Source organism: Pangasianodon hypophthalmus, chromosome 21, assembly GCF_027358585.1.
Source record: "Pangasianodon hypophthalmus isolate fPanHyp1 chromosome 21, fPanHyp1.pri, whole genome shotgun sequence".
Classification (NCBI taxonomy): domain Eukaryota; kingdom Metazoa; phylum Chordata; class Actinopteri; order Siluriformes; family Pangasiidae; genus Pangasianodon; species Pangasianodon hypophthalmus.
Genome location: NC_069730.1, coordinates 13,522,016 through 13,534,547, shown reverse-complemented (window position 1 = coordinate 13,534,547; position 12,532 = coordinate 13,522,016). Strand labels below are relative to the sequence as shown.

The window sequence follows — 12,532 nt, the reverse complement described above, 5'->3', positions numbered from 1 at the left end:
AAACTACAGATCTCAGCTGACCAGCAACACAAATAACCTATCGAACTACACATCTAATCAATCACACTGCAAAATCAACTGACAAATTATGCACAACAAAAGACATTTAATCAAATATCCAGGACTTCCATACAAAACAGCACACCTTAAAACAACCAGACTGCTCAAACTAACTACTAACTACTTAACACTACAGCTAAAAAAACAATATAACTATAAAGGTAATATCTGTAAGAGCTGGCATCATATGGTTAAATCATAATACCATTTTATATTAAAAAAAATCCTACTAATTAAAAATTTGAGTAGACTTATATAGAAGTCACTATATATTACTGCAGCTAATAGACTGTATGTGTTTTGTGTTTTCTGCAGAGTTTGATGATGTGGAGCTGTGCAACTCTCTCTCCCGGCCGTCGTATGGCAGTGTTGGTAATTCGTGGCATCAGCATGGCAACAGCTCCCAGCCGGATGACATGTTGGTGCAGGACCTGCGTGCACAGCTCTCCCGCTGTCACAAAGTGATCCGTGGACTGCAGATCCGCGTGCGTTCACTCTCAGCTACCTCCGACTACGCTTCCAGCCTTGAACGAGCACCACGCAAGGTAGCGTCCATGTTTACTCACTATTCACTGAGACAACGTTCTCTAAGATAAACTACACTCATACTTTATACACATTTCAGACCTTTATAAAGTCGAAACTAATAATTTGTTTTAAATCTCAGAAAACACACTAAGCACTAGGTACAAAAATAGAGTAAATTGAATTAATGAAAATGATTAAAGCTGTAAATAATAATAATGAAAATAATAAAAGCTCTAAATAATCACACACATCTGGGGTCTCTATTTAAAAATCTACCAGGCAAAGGCTTCTGACTGCCTTTACTATACTTTGGCCTCCTTCTCTCGGCTAGGTGAACTGGGCCTTCCAAGCATCTCCTGCCCACAGTGGTTTGGAGGATGATGAGGGCTGGCACTCGGATGGGCCAGCCCTTGGACCACTGAAGTCCAACAAGGAGCTGCAAGAGCTGATGTCACGTGTGGCATCACTGGAGAGCCAAATCCACAGCAGCAAACTGGAAGAAAAAAGAGCGACAGAGGAGGGGAAGAATGCCACATGGCCTGGGTGAGAAAGAATGTTTATACCGACAGTCAAATTGGGTTGTTGTTTTATTTTCTTTACATGATACTCATTTGATCTTTCCCTTCGAATCTAAAGTCAGATCTTTTCTACTCTAATATGGACAGGTTATCTAATCATTCATATCAGTCTACAGGGGCATAGGATATCTTTCCTTTTTTATACTTTCACAAAATTCAGATAAAATGACCTTCTCTGTTTTCTGAAAAATCTGTTTTCAGTTCTGTATCTGACTCCTCTCTTTCATGTCCACTCAGAAAATACAACACGCTGATCCAGGCTCAGGCTCGGGAGTTGTCGCACTTGCGACAAAGGATGCGTGAGGGACGAGGAATTTGCCACATCCTCACGCAGCACCTGGGCGACACCACCAAGGCGTTTGAAGAGCTGCTCCGGGCCAACGATATCGATTACTACATGGGCCAGAGCTTCCGAGAACAGCTTTCCCAGAGTTCCTCACTCACACAGAGGATAAGCATTAAGCTCAGTGGACGTGAGTGCACACACACATTATAAGATCGACTAAAACACATCGATTCTTTGGTAAAGATGTTGTTTAAAAAATAATAGTCTACACAAACACACATTGCTACTAATGAATGAAAACATTATTTTCATGTGGCTTTAATTGACTTTAAACACAATTCCATGTCTAGTACTAATGGTGTTACTGTAAAATAAAGATGTGAGCATTACCATGGTGTGATTGTTATTATATTGTAGTATATGAGTGTTGTCTTCCCCTTTGATTTAATTCGCAGGAGATCGGTCAGAAGTGCAGGATGACAAAATGGGCCACGAGCTATTAGCTTTAAGGTAAAAATCTCTATCCTCTGAGGTGTTGTTACACCTTTACATTTTTATATTTTACATTTATATTATATGGTGATGCATAAGTCACCATAAACTTTATAAAATGTTATATATTTTTATTGTTAAATAATACCTTTTAGTCTTATTGCGTCATGAAATATATGAGCCATATTTGTGGACTGGATTTTCTTTTGAGGAGGATAAATGTTTTGGCACCTCTATGCCTTTTTTTGACTTATGACATTTTTGTGGAAATGCTGCTTATGGTGATGCATTACTGAATATAGAAAAGACTTAGCATTAAAAGCCAGATTTTCAGGTGCTATGTATTTAATATCAAAGTGATCTTTAGATGATTAGTGATCTTTAGATGAAATGATAGAGATGATAATGTGGAATGGTAACAAACGTGTACTAGTTCTGTGGTCATATTACAGGAGGTGTCATATTGCAAACTTATTTTTCTCATAGTGCTATGATTAATTGACAGTAGCATATTGCAGGCATTGAATTACTTTTATTGTCTTTGTTGTCATTAACAACACAGCGAATCATATTTCATCATGTCTAAATGTGTGTGTGCAGGTTGAGTAAGGAGCTCCAACAAAAGGACAAGATAATCGAGTCTCTCCACACAAAGCTGCAGCAACGCCCTGACACACCCTCCAGTAGCCACGCCCCCTCCGAGACAACAGACCAATCCGACCGCACTTCCTTTGTGTCAGATGAAAGGGCCTCGATAAATGAGGATCTGGAACTGTGTTCTGATGTGGATGCCATCAGCGAATACGCTCAGCAGGAACCAGCTCCTAGATCAAATGATACAGGCATGTGAACACACACACTGGCACACACAGACGCACAATAGGCATGAATATGCATACAATTGCACAAAGGTACAGATATGCAGTAGAATCATAGAATAAAACCCATTCATTTCATTAGTTGTTTCATTAAGTTGTCACAATTCTCAAACAAGTTTATATCATTCTTCACTAAAGTAAAAAAAAATAAATCATTGTTAGTTATTGGAAATAATAAATATATATTGTCATGGGACTTAAACATTTGCATAAACACATACATAATGCGTACATTTACTGAGAATAATCGCATCTCAACCCATGTCTAAATCCCCCTGCGCTCTCTTTCAGACCGCCCCTCCTTCCTCCCTGTCCCTCCCTCTAGTCAATCCCGTATCACCTCCTACAGGCCAAAAGAGAATAAGACAGGTAGGCAGGGTCAGTCCACAGAATCATGTCTGAGTGCTCATATTTAGCTACGCTGTTTATTTATTATTTTTTTTATCTGCATATATCTCACCCTCCTCCACCCATCTCTAGGTGTGTATTCTGCTCCCTTGTATGGTTCTTTGCCATTGGCTCAGACCCAACCCTGGTCCAACTTCTCAAATAACTTAACCTCTGACCCATTGCCCTTTTTTGGGCCACTGACACCAGAACAGCACCAGCAAGGTCTGCGCAGACCACCAGTCCGAAGTGAGCACACAGCTTGTGTGTGTGTATGTGTGTGTGTTTTGCTGTATTGTAGTTTAGGCTCCTATTTATAAATACATTTATGAATGCATTTATGTTCACCACTTTTACCTTTCACATATACATAAAATTCTCTCACATATACAGAAAGATCTCACATTCACACAAAGTACTCTCACATTCAATATGTTTACCTTTAAATATACATAAAATGCCTTCACATACAAAAAAAGCCCTTGATTTATGTCTTATTAAACACTTCTACCTCTCACATTATGGTATCACATACATAAAAAAAGGAGAGTGACTCCGCATAAAAGAATTTATCACATTCACATACAGCTCTTATATTCACACAAAATGCTCTCACTTTCACCATCTTTACCTCCTATGTACATATAACATGCTTTAACATTCTCTCACAGTTACCAGTTGTACCTCTCACATGTACAGTATCACATGCAAAAATAAGAGTATGATATCGCACACAAAAATGCACTCACATATATATAAATCTCTCAGAAGTGCACAAAACCTCTCACATTCATAAAGAGCTCTCACATTTGCACAAAATATTCTCAGATTTATATAAAGCTCTCACAATCACAGTAACAGCTCTCACATTTGCACAAAAGGCTCTCATATTCATGTAAAGCTCTCAAATACACACATAAACTTTCACATAAAAACCTCTCACACACCTCTGTACAGAAGTAGCTCTCATATTTATACAAAATGCTCTCAGAATCACACAAAATGCTTTCACATTCATATAAAGCTCTCGCCTTTACACAAAACCACTCATTCATATGAAACTTTAGTTTATTCGACACTCTGAAATACACTAGTGTTGCCTTTTACATTCACTACATTTGCCCTTAACATTCACATCAAATTCCTATACCTGCACTTATAGTGCTGTGAAAGCTGTCTTTAATATTGTGTCTGGAATCTAACAGAAGCATCTTTGCCTGCTGAAATTAATGCTGGGACTAATGGCTAGAAACTCAACAGTCTCATGAAGCACTGGCTCCTACTGAGAAAATATTGCATCTTGACATGTCCGCATATTGATACCCCCCTTTTTGCAGACCGTTCAGGTGGCCTGTGCTGCGAGTATAACTGAATCCTGAACCTGTTTCTTCTCTGTGTGTTGAAATCAGGTTTTAGTTTACCACATTCACTGAGCAGCTATCCACTGATGGGCTCTGCACTACCTGATCCCTCACATTACACCCAGCTATCTCATCATTCCCTTCACCAGCCTCAGAAATCAGATAGCAGCCTGGTAGGGAGCAATGCACCATGGGACATGGACAGCATGGTTCAGCCAATCATAGGCTTCACTGGAGCATCTGGTTTCCAGTCAGCGCACAGCCATTCGGGTATGTCATTTCCCTTTACCTCTCCTATGAATTGACTCATTTATTCACACACAATAAAATGAAGAATTCAGAATTTTTAAGCCAGACATAGGAATTTTACAATCTGTGGTTTGTTTGTGTTGTCAGGTGTGGACCTGATTGAGGAGCATCTGTGTGAGATCCGTACTCTGCGCCAACGTCTGGAGGACTCCATCAGGACCAACGAGAGGCTGAGACAGCAGCTGGAGACTCGTCTGGCCAACGCCACCAGAGATGGAGGTGAGAGAAACAAAAGAACTTATATAAATCATGGTGAGATTGTGAAATAGCTGAAGTTCTTCTTCAAGCCCAAATCTGTGATAAACTGGTAGATTTTTAAACAGTCATAAAAATGAAATGGTATTCATCAAGAAATGGTGCTGTTTCTGTGACCAATCCTCGAAAACAGTCTTCCTTGGTTTAATAAAATATTCTGCCTAGGTTATAATATTACAAGATCTTACAAGAATTATAATGTTCTATCTGACAATTTGGTGATTTTATGATACTGAGCCCCATAGTTTTGACCATCAATAAGCAATATGTTATTGTAGAACTTCTCACATATACTCTTGACTCAGTATATAAGTAAAATATTTATAACATGAACTTGTTCTTGCCTCATAGACTCTTATAATTTCAAGGTCTTGATTGTCATACATAATAGTATCTTCAATTAATTAAAAATAATCAACAGTGATATTAATGATCTTAACTGTCTGTTTAGTTGCATATTGTCTTAGTATGTTAATTTATTTATTTCTTTTGAGTGTAATTATATTTCTAGTCAGTATTTTAATTCATTTAACTATAACTATAACTATAACGATATACTGTTGATGTCGAAGCAATACATTTCAATGTACAGTTCTGTTAAAAGCATCTCCTTTCCTGTCCCACAGCAGCACCCACAAACATCTACATCCAAGGCCTGGATACTGTCACTCAGCTGTCCAATGAGATCCGAGTGCTAAAGGAAGAGAATCTGAGTCTCCAGTCCCGACTGCAAGCGAGCAGGGGTAAGTCCACTCACTTGGGAATTTAATATTCAGAACCACATGGGTTACACACTTATCACGGAACTTATCACATGATTTAGGATTATGTTTGTGTGAGTAAAGCAGATACCGTGACTATTTTAGATACATCAAATAGAAAATAGACTCTTACGATATATAATTTCATACCTGAGATTTAATATATGGGGACTGAATATTGAATGAATATAGAGATTAAAATGTATTTGTATTACAGTACTCATTTTGGAATTATTTGTCCTGTAGACAATAGTGAGGAGGTGGAGCAGTTGCGGGAGGCGGTGCTGTCTGGGCGGGCGCGGCTGAAACAGGCGGAGTTAGAGGCGGAGCAGTGGAAGGAGGAGCTGAGGAGGCTTCAGACACACAGCTGTGAACAGAGTCAGCAGATTCAGCAGCTACGGCAGGAGAGGCAGAGCAACCAGGAGCACAATAACAGGTAGCGCAGTCGGCCATTACTATACCTTTACTCACCCAGTCAGCGTTACAATCAGTGTTACGATCAATTATTGTGACATAATCGATAATAATTTGCTGACTGTGGTGGTGTTTCTGCTTACACTTGATTTAAAGGCAAAACGACGCTGCACTTTTGGAAGTATTTGTATATATGTGTATGTGATGTTGATGTGTGTGTGTGTGTGTGTGTGTGTGTGCAGGTTGCAGCATGAGGTGAGTCTGCTCCAGCAGCAGCTCTCCGAAAGCAGGCAGCTGCTGCACTCCCTGCAGTGTGAGCTCCAGCTATATGACCGAGTGTGTACAGGGAGCAAGGGCACCCCCGCAGGTGAGACACAACTCCTGAATAACACATAGAGTGAACAGACGCCATCTTTTCCTGGATGTCTTCTTCCCAAAACATTTTGTTTCTCTATATGTTTAGCTTTATATGTTTATGTTTAACTTCAATTAAACTGGTGTGTGTTCAGAGGATGTTCAATATGAGCATATTGTGAATAAGAGCCCTGGTATTAACACAGGACAGACTTTACTATTATGGCAGCAGTTCTTAGGTATAGTGTCCAGGTGAGATTGTCCACTGAAGCAAAATTAAAATTGAGCATGAACTGTTTTGATAAGTGCAGATTTTAGTGTATCTATGTGGGACCATGCACAGAAGCAGAAGGTGAGAAAGTGCAGAAATCTTCAAGCCATAGAGGAATAAAGCATTAGGATGAATCAGGCAGGTCCAGAGGACAAGAGTTCATTTTGCAACAAACTTTACATAGAAACAAAGTGGTTTTAAAGAACAGTTTGTCTAGCAGTTTGATAAAGACATCCAGTAGCACAGAACAAAGCCATGACCAAGTTGACACAACTCCCCAAATGAGTTAAAAATAGATTGTAACACAAGACAACAAGAAGTCTAATGTACTTTCTAAATAAATGTGCTAGCTATTTATCTTGTCTTATTTAAGCTTGTCTTCCACAGGTGCAGTGTTGCCAATTTAGAGACTTTGTCACAAGATCTGGTGACTTTTTAGACCCCTACAGTGACTATAACTCAAAAAAGAGCCTAGCAACAAAGCTAGTGACTTTTTGAGCACACTGTCCTGAACTTGATATGGCTCGCCATCTCACTGATATACGAGTTGAGACACACCATTAGCCTGTAATGCCTGACTGTGTTGCGCTTGTGACCAATCACTGATCACCATTAATCCCACTGACCAATCACTGATCACCATTGCTCCCAATGACCAGTCACTGATTACCAGTTTCCCAACAACCAATCACGATCACCACTGTTTGTCCCACTCTCACACTTCTTTGTTCTTCATTTTAAACCCTTTTCTTGGAGACTTTAAGAAGTAATAAAAGCAAGTAACCATTTCCTTCATGACTACTCACTGTCACTGCTTCTTTTTGTCTGCGTTCTTGAGGGAAAGTGCAGTATTTTGTAAATCCTTTTTAAGGAAGCAAAGTATCAACCCCTGATACTACCAGGATCGAGATTTAATTCCTCCTTCTCATAATTGCATACATTCCTATTAGCTTTACTACAGTAAAAAATTCAAAGTTACTAAAAAAAAATACCTCAAAATGAATATCTGAATAATTAGCCTGGACTTTGGTGGGTTAAGAAGTTTACTAAGAACTTTAATAACTTTAACTTCTGGTCTCTCTCCCGACCTGTGCGCAGGTTATCTCTCTGAGCTGCCGTACTCCTCTGCTCCAGCTGTGGGAGAACTCAACCAGTTGCTGGTGGAGGTCCGGGCTCTACGGGCCCAGCTGGAGCGGAGTGTCCAGGAGAACTGCGCTCTGAGGATACAGCTGCAGAAACAGCTGGAGCAACAGCTGTCCTCAGCCGGTCTGGAGCCGAGACCTTCATCCCTCTTGCCAGCCAGCCCGCTGCGGGACGCCCTCTACAGGAAGCAGCTGCTCCACGGTGAGACAGCGCTCTCGCATGCTGTGCTGTATAGTGAAGCATGTTAAATTGGGATTGTTGGAAATAATCCATAACTCCTACAGCTACAGCATGTGATTTGTGTCATATGTCACTTACTTATGTACACTGCTTAGCAAAGAATGTCATTTTGACCCAGGGTGTGTCTGAATAGCAATGACTGTAACATTTCTAAAACGTATTTAAAAAATATACAATATATTTTTTGTTTTGTCTCAGTTAACTATATAAACAATATTAATGACAATAGACACACAAGCTCTTTCACATGCTTAATGATCATTTGGATGTCAACAGTTCAGTTGTAAGTCAGGGTGAAAAGTTGGTCTTATACTATATTGTACATTGGGAGTAGTTTGTTTAGTAGTACAGACTTTTAAGCTACGTCGTTACTAGTAGTGTGTAAAGTGATTGTAGATCCAAACTTTGTTGCACAGAGTGACATATTTCACCATCACCATCCAATCAGAAACACGATCCGACATAAACAAGAAACATTGCATCCATGGTGATGCAGTGAGATGCGGGGAAGCTGTGACCCTCTGTCATTTACTTAAGCAAATTCTCTCTTGAGTTGTAACAAAATCATTTTAACAAAATATATATCTGTGCTTTAGAATTAACTCAAATGATCCATCTCCTGTATTTGTACTTTAGACACTTATACTGCTTGGGCTCTCATGCAATGCCATTTTAGTTGCGAACTATAGCAAGGAAAAACAACAAAGCAGCTGCAATCTTTACAATACATCAATAGTAAAATGTTTTGTGATGTACCTTGGCAGTCATGTCAGTTTGATCTATGACATGTTGAGCCAGCCTTGTTATACTTCCTGATATAAAATAGCATTTTCTGTAATTTATCTGATTATCCCTTATGTTAATCATTATACTCCTAACAAATAAAAACAAAACATTAATGATAAACACAGTTTTGTTTACAGGAAATGTTCCACCTACTGTTGTAGGCATAAGTTTGAACTAATTGTTGCATCCATTACTTTTTTAGTAGTGCGAATGTAGTGTTCTTTTACGGTCAAACTAGCCTACAACAGAACTTACGTTGTACAAGCAGTAAGTGTGTATGAGAAATAAGAAGTGTAGGGATATGACTAATTCCACTGTTTTGCTTCATATTTATGGAAATAATTGTTAATGTTAGAATATTAACAATATATTTCTACATTTAACAGCATAGTGCAGGCTTTATGTTGCACCTACCAGCTGAACTTTTCTACAGTGTTTGTGCACGATGTGTTAACTCACTTGTGTGTGTTCTGCAGACCCGTCTCCTTCTCCTCCAGTGAGGGACGTTGGTCCGTTCCCTTCCGGTCCACCATGTTCTCCTTATTCAGAGCTTGAGGAGAGCTCACTCACAGCTAACGGTGTGTGCATGCTAACAGTTAACAACATTATTATACTGATTACTAATAATAATAATTCTGAATTGGAATGAATTGATTTGGTCTATACTATAGAATGTATAAATTCAGAAACACCCCCACTCAAGGTTTTCAGTATTTTTTCAGTATTGTTACTAATTTAAAACTGTGACATAACACATATGGAATTATGCAGTGACCAGAATAGCATTGAACTAACCAGAATTCTTGAAGTGGTCTTGATGACAGCTTAATTTTAACTCAATAGCTTCATGTTGTAACTGCCTGTGATGCTTTTCCAACAATTTTGAATAATCTCACATATGCTACGCACTCACTCGAAGTACGTTGAAGGATCTTTTACAAATAAATTCACATACAAGCATCTTAGAAACAAATTTTAAACAGAACTGTTGCCTGGTACTAGACAGTCATTTTAATATTAAAACACCTCAAAAAAAGCTGATGTACATGGTTTAACATTTCTTATTAAAATTTGTCAGAAGGGCAACTCTCCCTGCGCAAATCCTGTAGAGAGGAATTCTTAACAATACATTTAATAATAATCTTTCCCTTTTTCCCCCTCACATTCTGTGTCTCAGACTCTCTGGAGCCTCATGCAGATTTGGAGGGTGATGCCCCCGATGGTTCATTCGCTAACCGGAACGGACGCCACGCCATCGGGCATGTGGATGACTTCAGCGCTCTGCAGCAGCAGGTTATGGAGGGCAGAGGGCTGGTGCAGAGGATGGAGGCCATGCTGAATACCTGCCTTAACACTGCACTAATGGAGGTCAATACCGGAAAGGTCAGTGTGCAAATCCATCATATAGTGTACAAGATTTACAGAACAGTCTGCAAGTATCAGCAGTTATAGTTGCTCATCCACCTGGAATAAATTTCAGAAGACCCTCTTACTACACTGTACAATTTTAAATATTTAATCAGGAGCCTTATGGTTTTTTACTGTAAATGTTTCATTAATGTTTTTTTTAATTTGTTTTATTATTGTGTGCAACAGTTTAAGTGAGGGCTTTACCTTGCTATTTTACCTAAAACTAAATAAGTAAATTAGTAAATTAGTTTAATTAAACCAACTAAAAAATTTCACCCAAAAATGGCCAAAAATGACTTTTTGTTTAAACAAAAAATGTTTTTGTTTCTAAAATATTAATCACTGTATCAAAATTTTCAAATTATCAATAATAATAATAATAATAATAATAATAATAATAATGCATTTAATTTATGCAGTATTATTGATTATTTAAAAAATATTGATTAAATATTACACACAAACTGCATTTTTTTTGTTTTTTTTGTCCAGAGTGTCCTGAAACATTCAATGCAAAGTATCTTAGTTTGCTATTTGCATATATATATGTATTGTCTGGAGTATTTTTTTTTTTTTTTAAATTATGTCTCTTCCAGTTTTCTATGTTTACATTCTTTAAGAGCTGGATTAGGAGGTATAGGACTTGGCACTATGATTACTGTTTGATGATATACTGATTATTTCACATTTCTAATTCTGCTCTCTCATTACAAACTCTTCTTCTTCCTCTTCCTGACTCTCCCATTCCTAGGCTCTGGATTATGCCAGTGTGAAGACTCTATTAGCCAACACCAAGACTCTGAGGCAGATTCTGGAGGAAGCCGTGTCCCTGCTCAAGATGTTCTGGAGAGCGGCACTTCCCAACAGTGACAGCCCCGCCCAGTATCTCCAGAAAGTCAGTGCTTCTGCTTCCCTCAATATGAATTCACTTCTTAATTCTGCTGGTCATATCAGAGCATGTATTAGGGTATGAAGAGATTAGTGAACTACTACAGCTGACACTGTGCATATTTGTGTGCATGTGCAGGAGCAGTCGATGAAAGAGGAGATCCAGTCTCTGCGTATGAGGATAGCGGAGCAGGAAGAGGTTCTGCAGAACACCATACAGAGACTGAGGAGCACCAGCCGCACTAAAGAGAGCATGGAGACCTTCATCGTCAACCAGCGTCAGTCATGAGCGCGCTACACTACACTGAGGAATATCGCACTAGCTAATGATAACAGTGCCACTGAAACATGCTTTTTAAATTTATTTAACAGAATTTTAAATTTATATGGAAATGGCACCAGCTCTACACACACCCAGCCCTCACTAGCCAGTGTAAAAGTAGAAAATATGCACATTGGTACATGGTTTCCAGGTTATATAATGAAATAATAATCAATCCTAACTCACATTTCCAATTTAATTTTAGGACTGGTAAGAATGTTGTCATGGTTACAATGTGCACATCACATGAGTTGCTCCAGTCAGTGTTTTGTCTGTAAAACAAAATGCAAGAGCAACATTTGGAGTGACTTTCAGCACACTATCAAAACAGCGCTACATGCAGTGGCCTGAAGTGAAGTGACAGATGTATGAGATGAGTGTGTGAGGTCCTCTCAACCAATTTGTGCATTTTATTTTTGATGTTGCAGTGTCTAGGACTCGAGATGTCCTAAAAAAAGCCAGAGCCAATCTAGAGGTAAGGAAGGACCATCAGTCATTTTTAACTTGTCAATAGATCCCTGTGTGCATGAGAGACACTACAGTCCTTTGTGTGTGTGTCCTCATTTTGTGTCTCTTGCTCCTACTTTCTTGGTCTCTTTCTCTCTCTCTCTCTCTCTCTCTCTCTCTCTCTCTCTCTCTCTGAGTGAATACAGAAGAACGAGCTCAGGATTTCTTCTTTAAGCTCCTCCTCTTCCTCCCTTTACCATGGTAACAGTCCGATCTGTGCCGTGCTGCGTTGCGTGTCGCTCTGTGCCTGTGCTTGCAATGACTCTGACCTCACTGCTTCCCCATGACATCATTTCCTCATC

The 12,532-nt window shown here is 39.0% G+C and overlaps 1 protein-coding gene across 9 annotated transcripts in view; it reads left to right on the top strand.

The window, feature by feature from the left end:
- LOC113533154 (myomegalin) overlaps positions 1–12,532 on the top strand; it is a 70,219-nt gene that overhangs the window by 53,740 nt on the left and 3,947 nt on the right. For 4 of the 9 annotated variants that reach the window (XM_053227738.1, XM_053227737.1, XM_053227732.1 and 1 more), the window contains 19 exons: positions 376–605; positions 920–1,131; positions 1,404–1,639; positions 1,908–1,962; positions 2,545–2,786; positions 3,114–3,191; positions 3,303–3,458; positions 4,619–4,840; positions 4,967–5,098; positions 5,761–5,877; positions 6,142–6,331; positions 6,552–6,676; positions 8,033–8,278; positions 9,580–9,681; positions 10,281–10,486; positions 11,265–11,408; positions 11,541–11,679; positions 12,152–12,198; positions 12,377–12,431. In XM_053227738.1, the coding sequence (XP_053083713.1) occupies positions 376–605; positions 920–1,131; positions 1,404–1,639; positions 1,908–1,962; positions 2,545–2,786; positions 3,114–3,191; positions 3,303–3,458; positions 4,619–4,840; positions 4,967–5,098; positions 5,761–5,877; positions 6,142–6,331; positions 6,552–6,676; positions 8,033–8,278; positions 9,580–9,681; positions 10,281–10,486; positions 11,265–11,408; positions 11,541–11,679; positions 12,152–12,198; positions 12,377–12,431 (2,934 nt within the window). The remainder of the gene's footprint in view (positions 1–375; positions 606–919; positions 1,132–1,403; positions 1,640–1,907; positions 1,963–2,544; positions 2,787–3,113; positions 3,192–3,302; positions 3,459–4,618; positions 4,841–4,966; positions 5,099–5,760; positions 5,878–6,141; positions 6,332–6,551; positions 6,677–8,032; positions 8,279–9,579; positions 9,682–10,280; positions 10,487–11,264; positions 11,409–11,540; positions 11,680–12,151; positions 12,199–12,376; positions 12,432–12,532) is intronic. The other 5 variants (XM_053227734.1, XM_026925065.3, XM_053227736.1 and 2 more) reach the window with 5 other exon arrangements.